Source organism: Egretta garzetta, unplaced genomic scaffold (assembly GCF_000687185.1).
Source record: "Egretta garzetta isolate BGI_Z169 unplaced genomic scaffold, ASM68718v1 scaffold173, whole genome shotgun sequence".
Lineage (NCBI taxonomy): Eukaryota > Metazoa > Chordata > Aves > Pelecaniformes > Ardeidae > Egretta > Egretta garzetta.
Genome location: NW_009259112.1, coordinates 257,214 through 267,917, shown reverse-complemented (window position 1 = coordinate 267,917; position 10,704 = coordinate 257,214). Strand labels below are relative to the sequence as shown.

The window sequence follows — 10,704 nt, the reverse complement described above, 5'->3', positions numbered from 1 at the left end:
GAATTAATATTTTATGACTTGTAACTTTCAATGCACATTTTTTAGACAGATTTCTTCTGTGTTTCTGGTTGGAGGCAAGACTGATGTACATATTGTGTTACTCAGCAATGTTCTGCAGAAGTGGTAATGATGTGCATCTTAGCAAATGACTGAGCCATTCTTGCACACTTCACAGAAATGCTTTGTTAGTGTCTAGGAATGTCATAATTGGAGATTTGCAATAGGTCATCTCTAGTAATTAGATGCTTCATTTCTTTCCTTTTTCTGTGTATCAGTTACATCATCTCTTTGGTAATACATTAAGTTCTCTTTCTGCACCGGCCACTAGTATTTTCCCCCTAAAAAAAGACTAGCTGGTCTTTCATATCTTGCGGGATCATAAGATATTAGTTGATTTCTAATCCAGTGCCAGTATCAGTTTTCTGGTGAAAATTGTTCTACCTCTTTTATTTCAGTTTCTTTGCAACAATTCTCTGCAACAGTTCTTTGCACCGTTGTGTAAGTATTTGGGAAAAAAGTGGGCAAAAAGTGGATGAAAAATCTACAACATGCAGAAGACTTCCCAGGCATCAGGGGGAGGAGGAAATGTATTGTGTATGGGATTCCATTAAAGAAAAGAAATTCTTAACATTTTAGAGGATACGTTGATCCCTATTTCTTCTGAAAAAAATTGAGTGTTGAAACATAAGAATTTAGAATTACTTTAATCAAGGATGAGAGGAGCTGGAGGGATGCACAAGAATTTTAGAAAAATAATAATTAAATGTTAGGTCTACAATATCATGGAAGACTACCTCCTGAGGACAAATGCCTAGTGACTTCTAGTTATCCTTATAAAGATAGAGAGTCAATTAGACCACTTGTTTTTAAACTGCAAGTTATTTCAGGGCTCAAAGACAATAAGGACTTGTGTGATTTTGGGGAAAATGAAGTTCAAACTAGAAAATCCTGCAGAAATTGCATTTTTTTCTGTGTTCATTCATGGAAAAGGATTCCAGAAAGGTAAATTACTTGACTGTTCAGAGTAAAACTTGTAGCTTTTGTTCCAATCAGGTAACTAAATCCTTATGTCACAGATCTGGGGTTACACTGGATGCCAATCCAAAAGTGATCCAGCAGCATGCTCTCAGTGCACATAAAGCAAACCATGCTTTTGTGCTACATCAGAGAAGTGTGTCAAGTCTAAGTTTTTATCCCACCCCCACTCTGTTCATCACTAGTGGGGCTGCATCTGAAGCACTGGATTCAGGTTTGGATTGTCCACTTCAGGAAGGATGAGAAGAAACTGGCAAGCATCCAGAGAAAAGCCACTAAGGTATATAGGGGCCTAGAGCGTATGTCTTAAGAGGAAAGTGTGAGACAGCAGCGCTTGAAAAGAAGCCTAAGTAGTAATCTAATACCTGCCTACAGATATCTGCAGTGGTGTTAAAAAGGTGTTAGTCATACCCTTCTTGTTAGGGCCAGGCCCTATGAAGGCAAAATGGCCACAAATAGCAGTTTGGGGGCTCCAGATCAGACACTGATGGTGGGGTGGGGAAAGTTTCCAAAAACTTTGCTGGAGCCCATATAAATGGTTGAATATCCATTATTGGAGGGTTTCAGACTTGGCTAAACAAAGCTACAGACAAGCTTATGTACCATTGACAGTAGTCCTCCTTCAGAGGAGCCTCAAGGCTGGGGACCTTCAGAGGTCTGTTCCAGCCCATGTGAAATCTATCATTCTACGAATATCTGCGAACCCTCTTGCATTCAAGGCAGTGAGACAGAGTTCAGCATTGTAAGCACTTCCAGAAACAGCGAATCAGAAATCAGTAAACAGGCAGCAGTGAATTATATGAGCCTGACGTGCTATACATCCCTTTATGCCAAGAAATGAAAAAAAGCATAGCATCATACCAGTCCACTTACTGTATCTGAAAAATCACACCTTTTGAGCTGGGACATTTTAGTGCATTTAAAATCTCTGTACATTTGCCATGAAAACTTTCTGCTCATTAATGCAATATTTTTGGAATAGGATAAACTAAAATTGTTTTAAGTCCACATTTCAATGTAAAAATGTTTACATGAGCTGCCAATTTATTCATACAATGCTGTACAAATATGGCAGAGATGGTTACAAAAATATTTTTCCTTCCTTCCAGAGCATATCTTAAGGTGACTTCCCTGCCTTTAAATTTCAGCAAAAAGTTCAGGACTCAAATATTTGTTTGAATTGGAAACCAGAAACATTTCTGATGAGACCACCTTCAATATTTCCTTTTGACCTTGAAACATTCATCTTACTTTCAACGTTTCTTACTGCAAAATGATGCACTTTAAAACTTCATGAGTTTGAGACAACTTGTGGCTCACAGCAAGAGATGGCTGCTGGACTGTGTTAAAATACTCTTTGCTTGTGAAAATAAGAAAGACCTGCCCTGAGCACTGAAGCATCAGATTGACCTCTAGCTAAATGCACAACTGAGTGACTTGGTCCTGAACTCACAGTCTCAGATTGACCCACAAATGCAACTGTACCCGCTGCTTGCCTGGAAAGCATTTTTTAATTCCTGAATATTCTGTGGTCAAAATAAGAGCTATGGAAGGGGTAAAAGCTAGAGAGGTAGAGTGGAAACAGAGTATTCAATGAAATTTTTCTCTAGTGTTTATAGGGGGCATAAGGCAAGATTTTTATTACTATTATTATTTTATAGTACACTTATCCAAGAAATTAGACACTGCAGAATGACTGAGAGAGATGCCATATTAGGGACAAGATCAGCTGAGTCTTTCAGAATTATCTGGCATACTTAATGAACTGATTTAATCTTAACTTTTATAAAAGAGACTGCCACTGTCCTAATGTATTTGAAGGGAATACCATTTTCTGTGTCTCTAATAGGTGAGTACAACCTTGAAATTTCCATTTGTAAATAGTGTGTGATCCCAAACATCCAGGAGAGCTATCACTGCACTAGAGAAAGATACAGTTGAAGCAAAGGAAAGTAAATAAGAAGAAATGACAAGCCTAGCATGTAAAAGTCAGGCAGGCTTAAAAATAAGAATCAAATCTGCTTTCAGCACTATTGTCCAGAGACAGGCTGTGAAATAAGAAGTTATCAACTGTTTATTAGTTCCTAAATCTGTTCTGTTTTCTAGCCCTCTGCTCTCTTGTTTGGCAATTAAGTAAAAACCATACCTTTTCCTGACTCTCCAGCAAACAAAAGTCTGATGCTGTCAGTGTTTTTCCCTCCTTCCCTTGCTTACCATTGGAAAATGGTAAGTAAGGACACACGTGCATGGCTGCACACACTCCCCTTTGATGAAGATCCCTTTGCAGCAGGATCCCTTTGCAGGCCCTGCACGTGCAGGGCTGAGGACCTCCATTGCTCTGCTAGGAATGAGGGTAAGGAAAGGCATCAGAAAGTGGCCATCTGTTTGGCTGACCCAACAGGGCAGGTGGTCCTTTTCTCATCCATATGGTCACTTTTCTGTTAACTGGAGGCTGGGCAGGACTCAGTCACCTTCTTTTAAGACAAAGGAAAGCAAAACGTGGCAGAAACATTCTGGATGTCACTGGGCCAAGATATACAAACCTAACCAGCAACCTTCCTTATTAACAGTTCTCTCACGTTTCTGTTTTGAAGAAGTGTTGTGAGACCCCAGTGTTTTTGTGTTTATAAGAGTGAGAAATTTGGGAGGGAAAGGTTAAATGATAGAGAGACTCTGTCACAGAGAAAAGGGAAGAGAAAAGGAAGATATATACTCATGGGAGGCCATGGGGGAGTGGGGCAGGCTGCAGAGAGAAACCAGAAAAGAGAAATCCTTCATTTCTTGCAGGTGTTTGAAGAGGTCAGGCAAGCATTTGTCTTGAACCACCGGAGTTCGAAGGTTCATCCATCAATCACTTTTCAACAGATAAACTTCGTGTCCAAACCTGAATTAAGTTAAATCCCACTATAGGGATTGTTTTTTTAACACAAAGATTTCCTCAACACAATGCTGTGTTGTAAACTGCAAAAGATCACATTTTTCTTATAGATGTCCTCAAAATAATTATTATTTATGGCACAGTTTTCTACAGTTTGACTACATAAAATATGCCATTTTCAAATGTGAATTTTTGTTGCTGGTCAACCTAGGATTAGACCATACTATCTCCATCTGCTAAGGAAACATATAGGCATGCACACACGTTTGTGCATGCCAACACACTGCTCTCTGAGAAAAAGCAATATATACTCTGATACCATAAAAACAATAAGCCTGTAGTATGTGCAGTTCATGAAGTGGTGTTGAAAGGTGTAAGTAGCACACCATTTTAATTTAAGCAGAGACTATACTCATCACACAGAAAGCTTTATCAAGCATGACCAACACGCTCATTTATGTTCACCCTATTGGTCCTGCCTGTAATTCATTATCACCTGATGTCTGAAAGTGTAAATGCTTTTCCTAGTCTCATTCCAGTTTCAAGTGCCACCATCACAAAAACTGTCACTGTTCCTGGCCTCAAAATTGCCTGTTTGCAGAGAGTTATCAGTAGAGAGGCTGTGCATATGATCACTTTTGAAAAATGAGTTCTTTTTTCATTCATAAAGGTAGCTTATGCAGGTACAACACTGAGGTTTGTTTGTGAGAGTAAGAAAAATTCAGCACAGCTAAGGAAGGAAGATTTCTTCCCTATGTACAGCCTAGGTTTAATTTCTAGAGCTGATCCTTTTTGCTTTTGATAGCACTAAGTTTCTAAAAACTAAATGATTGTAAACAGAAACAAACAAATAAACAAATCCCAAATATCTAGAAAGACATTAACTCCCCATCTAAATTAAGCAACTGTACACTACAGAACTAATACTACTAGTATTGAGATATCATCTTTTATTTTATCGAAGCAGAAGTGCTTACTTAGGTGACAATTTACTTTTCATGTTATGTAGGAAAGTGGTACATGATTATAAAAGAAAAAAGAATTATAACTTTGAGAGCAAAACTGGGGCTTCAGTCTGATCATGATGTGGGATGTATTGTCAAGATTGGAGCAGATGAGGTGAAAGGACCGTCTAACCTCGTATTCTGACTCTGGCTGTGGCTAATGACAGCTGCCTAGGAAAACCTCATAAACATAGTGCACGCATATAATAAAGCTTCTGTGGGATACTTTCTCTGTCTCTAAATGTCAATGGCTCTGGGACTGCTTGGGTTGTCCAGTCATTTCTCCTGCAGTCATGCAGGATTTAATATACCTCTACACATGTCAGTCATCTTTCTTCCAATACTGCAAAGTATCATAAAAAGCTCTCCCTTACTTTTTGTCACCCTTTTCTCTACCTTTACTAATTCTACTGTATTCTTTAAAAAAATGAAGGGGACCAGAACTGTATACAGTTTTAAGGAGATGAGGGTACCAAAGACCTGAACTGAACCTGAAGAACCTTGACAATATTGTTTTAAACTTATCAGAAACAAATTCAGCTATTTGTGCTGTACCCTTACACACAGTACTCTAAAATCAATTTTCTTTTATGTTTGTTTACCATTATTTGCTTTTATTAGCTCATGCTCACCATTTTAGACAGTAGACCCTACTCCCCAAAACATAGACCTTATTGCCTATTTAAACTCATAGTATCTTTGACAAAATTGCAATCATAAAACAATACAAGCAAAACATTACTCACTTGTATTTATCTTCTGAAGTGAAATGTGCTTTTCCAGCTGTCTACGAAGCTTCACCTCTGCTCCATATTTACCAGTAGTGCCATTATCAGCCAAAATAAAATGAGAATGCATACTGTTGAGCACTGTCAACTTACTCATGGGATTGGACATCGTCTGGTATGGTCGGACAACCTGCATTTTAGAGACAGAGGAAAAAAAAAAATTGCTAAGCAGAACAGACCCTCTGAACTAAATAAATTATAAGATACGAGCAGACAGGATGATACAAAAGAAAAAGAAAAAAAATCTAAATTGTTTGAATTGTCAATTGCACTTGAGCACTGCTGTCTTCTACGTGTAGAGTAGAAAATAACCTTAGCACTTAAAACAGCGTGGCCACCTCTTGTAAACACTGACCTTTTAGACACAGACACTGCTTAAAGGGTTTTCCATGGTAATCTGTTTCAGTAGCATCAATGGTCACTGTTTCAGTGCTAAGTCCAGCTAATGGTCAGTCCTCCAAAGGTCTCTGTAGCTACACACACACTCTGTACACCCTGTCTGCTGCTGCCTTTCAATAGCTTTGCTGTAAATCCTCACCTCATCTGATCAAAACCATTGATCCTTCCCTCACAGACCCCACCCATCACCATGCCCCCTGTTCTAGCTCATTCAGAGCCACTAGCTCAGGAGGTCCTCTGCAGACACAGAAATACAAGTGAGTACCACTCTTGGAGAGGTGTACACATGTTATTACACCACATTTTTGGTTTCCTTGAAAAAAAACCTGTTGGCCCACTCTTAGCATAGTACAAAGGCAGTTGCTTGGGTTCACAACAGCTTTGGAAAATTCCCATTCAATGGGGAGCTTGCTACATTTCCTTCCTACTCAGAGAAACAGTGTGAATTGTTGCAGACTTTTCCCACTTGCAGCCTCCAGACAGAGCAAATAATAGCACTGGGGCACACTGGGCTGTCGGGTACTTTGCTGGGTCTCCAGTCATGTAAGTAAGTCTGCGCTTATGTGGCAAAAGAATTGGTGTTGTGTCGAGGGATATTGGCTGATCATTCAAAGCCATTTGCTGGAAATACTGTTTAGGATGTCTTGTCTTTTTGGAGAGACAAAACTGAAAATTTGTAAAATGAAGTCCTCACTGTAGAAATGCTGAAGTGACTTGTTACAAAACTCAGCTGGGCTATACTTCCTCTGCAAGGAATTTTCTTCACATTGCTCTGGCATTGTTCATTTTGCAAATCTAACAAAAGCTTGTGCTTTTTAATGCACAAAAGTGTACACTCATGCTTTGACAAAAATGCTTGCAGACAGAAATATATTAACATATTAATTTCTTCCTAAGCTTCTCTCCCTTTTTGTTATTCTAAAGAGCTCTCTAATTGAGACATAATTCTTTATAAGTAATATGTGTTAGTAATTCTTTGGCCAGAGATACCACTCTCTATTATTTTTACTTGAGAATGCTTGCAGCACTTTGGTCAATTCTTGGATGGCAAGGGGAAACCCACAGACTTCTTCTGCTCTTTTAAACTATCACAGAGGGTACTCTCATAAGCTGTTCGTCCTGCAAAGGGGAGGAAATAGATCTGAGAAGACCGAGGGGGCAGCTGGCCAACAGCAAGTCAGTGCCCTCCACTGTAAGAACAGGTGATAGCTTTGGCTCAAGTTTCTTTAGTACTGTTTCTTTTGGCGCCCCATTCATAAAATATTTATTCTACAGGCGCATATAGCTTAACAAACATCAATACGCTGCTGGAACATATTCATTACAGACACAGAAACCATGCGTCCCATGCCACAGTCAGAAAGAAAAAGAAGGTTCTTTCTCACTCACCTAAGAATCAAATAAAATCAAACTAAAACAGTTACAGATTTTTTAAACTGACACCTGCCCCGTCTCTCAATATCTAGAGGGCAAGATCTGATAGAAGAGGAATGACTTGAGTTGCCTGTTCATGGTATGATTACAAGCTGCTGTGCATGCAATTCTACTGACAGCTTGTGGCTTGTCCCCGAGAGCCACGGCTCAAAAATTTCCAATGGTGACAGCTTGATGTGCAGTTCTAATGAGCTGCAGCACCAACGGCTCCATGCATTGACTTAGAAAAGGCTGCTGCAGGGCAGATTAGAAGGCTCTGCTCTGGCTCTGTGTCTGCTGTTTAGCTACAAGATGAATCTTATTATTAATAAATTTTACAGATATGAGAATGAGAATACAATTATTTTCAATTGGACTGTTCACAGCATGCACAGTTCAATGGCTGAAATACCTTTTTTTTTAATAATAAATTTCACAAACTACACTGTCGGACTCTATTCCTGATTAAAGGATAAGCAAAATCTTCAGGCAGGCAAGAAAATCCTATGCTTTGAGGCTGTTTCCTTGAGGTGAATTGCTTTTCCACAACACTCAGCAGATTTTCAATTTCTCACTCTTGCAGTTCCCACTCCTTTGTTCTTTTTAATCCCTTACATTTTACAGGCAAGTTAAAAGGTTGGGAAAACTTTGACTTTAATGTCTGCTCATCCTCTTTCTGCATCGAGAAGAGGGAATTATGTCCCCTGGCATCTTCCTCTGCAGAGCTGAAAGGAAGAATTTATGCTGAAGACAACCCTATGCTAAAGTATAGGCTCATGAATGTGACAGCAGCCATGCTGTGAAGCCATACTTGTGCTGCACGGGCCGAGGGGATTCTGTCAATAGGCGATGAGCTGGGCTAACCCCAGCAGCGCCTTTGCACCCTGAGGTGGCAGCAAGCTTGAATTAAAGGCACTGTTATACTCTGTTTACACTCAACATAGGGGCGGCACTTGAAAAACTGCTCAGGGTAACTCACCGCGGGCAACGAGCATGTGTGGCTCATGCGACCCAACGAACACACCTGAGCAGTCTAGGCGAAGAGAGGGAATTTATAACAACCTTCGTGTGCTCGGAGCAGTGGCGGAAAAAGGCAAACACACGTGCTTTGCTTCTCAAAAAGGAGTAGCTGTTGTTCGCATTAAGTCTTTGCAGCCTTGCTGTTCTGGGGGACACCAGGGAGTAGAGTAGTTCCTGGTTTAATTTAGAGGACACTGGAAGCATCACGGTCCAAATTCTCCATATCTGCTACAAATATGCCAGTCGCCAGCTTCGTCCCAGGCATGCTTCCCACTTTGCAGTTTGCAATGAGGGAGCTGAATCTCTTTTCCTTACACCTTTCCTTAGAGTAACTATTTCCTGACCCGGCCTGCAAGGGTGCTCTGATACTTTGACACTAGATAAAAGTTACAGTGAAACAAACTTGGGAACTAACTATTTATGCTTATTTGTAATCTTTTCCCCCAGCAATTCAGATTACTCTCAAAGAATAACATCTTTCTGAAGGATAATTGCAAAATATCTACCAAAACCAAGTCAAAATCGCTAACAACAAATCCAACAACAATGAAGTAATAATAGACACTTACTAATTAGTTGCCTGAGATTTGTAATATTTATCATTGTTCTGAAACCTGCAGAAAATAATTAAAGCGAACCATAATCCTGACACTGTAGAAACAAAACAAGAGACAGAAGGAAGCAGTCTCATGCTACAAGCTAACGTTGCTCAGGTTACTATGAAAGAACGAAACCGAAACATGTAGCCAGCCCACCTTGACAGTCTGATGTATGTATTGTCGGGTTCATACATACAGAGTAGGTAGTATGAATGCTGGTCTTTCTGACAAGATTCACCAGAGTATGTTTTAAAGACCATGGTTTAAAGTGGTGAGTTCTGGCTACATACTCATCAAGCTTGACAGCTATATGATTTTTTTTTTTTCATATACATGAACGGTAAGGAGACATTAATTCTAAGGCGAGACTAATTCTTGAACACGCACTTTTTCTGGTTCAGATAACCTTTGGTAATCTCACGGAGGTAGGTGGTATTCTGGAAACAAAGGGGACTTGGTACTGGCAGAGTGAAGGCCTTTATAATGAAGCATTAACAAAGGATCAGGGAGATGGGAGTGGGCAGGGCTTGATGTGTTGATGAAAATAAGCCTTTCTCAGTTAGTTCAGCTGTAATATATAGTAAACAATTCCAGTTCTCTAAGCTTTAAGCTTTCTCCATTGGTTATATTTCCTGCACCTCCTGCTTGCTGTTACTTCCTTGGCTTGTGTTATAACTAAACGTTGGCCTCACCTGTGCCCAGTGCTATAAAAATGAATGATTCCCAAGGTCCTATATGAGCCAGTTCCTAAATCCAGCCCAATACTCAGCTTTCTGAAACAGCATGGAGTTATGAGGTAATCCAGTTGTTAATTATTAATAATTACCCCGTCACCCACTACAACATAGAAGGTCCCCACCTTTCCTGAAGAAGTTGTCTAGTCTGTTACTGCCCAGGGATTTTGAGAAGTTCATGCTAGCACCTGCAGCATGACAGGCTGACTTCTAACTTCTCCACTGTGACCCTGCCCTCCGAAGTGCGTACAACCTTCCAGCTTTCAAATTTCCTCCCTATTCCACTATCCAAACCAATACCAAAAAAAAAGATGAAGATACAGCTGAGCAAGTAGAGCAAGGGTGCAGAGTTCTGCTGTGAGTACCATTTGAGCATCCATTTGAGATAACTTTGCTGATGACATGTTCTTGCCTCCAGTTATAGTTATAAAATTCAGCAATTGCACTAATATAAAAATTGGTTACTCTGAACCTGCAGTCTTTAATAAATCAGAAGCATTATCTGGAAACAGACTGAGAAATCCAGGCTTTATTTTTTAACAAAAGAACTATCTAAGGATGTTCTGATTCAACTTATGTTTAGTCCAATATAAATTTAGCTTTTATATAGAAAGGGAAAACACTTGCTCCTTATTTTTATGATTTCAGCTATGTAGGAGAGCAGGTTTCAAGTAGCAGTATACTCATTGCTAGAGTTTTATTTAATATATTTTTCCTGAATATTCTGAGCAGTACAAAAGAACAGGTATCTGTTATTTGTGAAGTCCATAAAGAACACCTACAGCTGGCAATGATCATGCTTCCAACATTTGAGTTCTAGGAAGTAAAAAAAAA

The 10,704-nt window shown here is 39.6% G+C and overlaps 1 protein-coding gene across 1 annotated transcript in view; it reads right to left on the bottom strand.

The window, feature by feature from the left end:
• The window catches only part of TRPM3 (transient receptor potential cation channel subfamily M member 3), a 301,300-nt gene that overhangs the window by 121,346 nt on the left and 169,250 nt on the right, over positions 1-10,704 (bottom strand). The window contains exon 6 of the mRNA XM_035891054.1: positions 5,664-5,835. Within this exon, the coding sequence (XP_035746947.1) occupies positions 5,664-5,835 (172 nt within the window). The remainder of the gene's footprint in view (positions 1-5,663; positions 5,836-10,704) is intronic.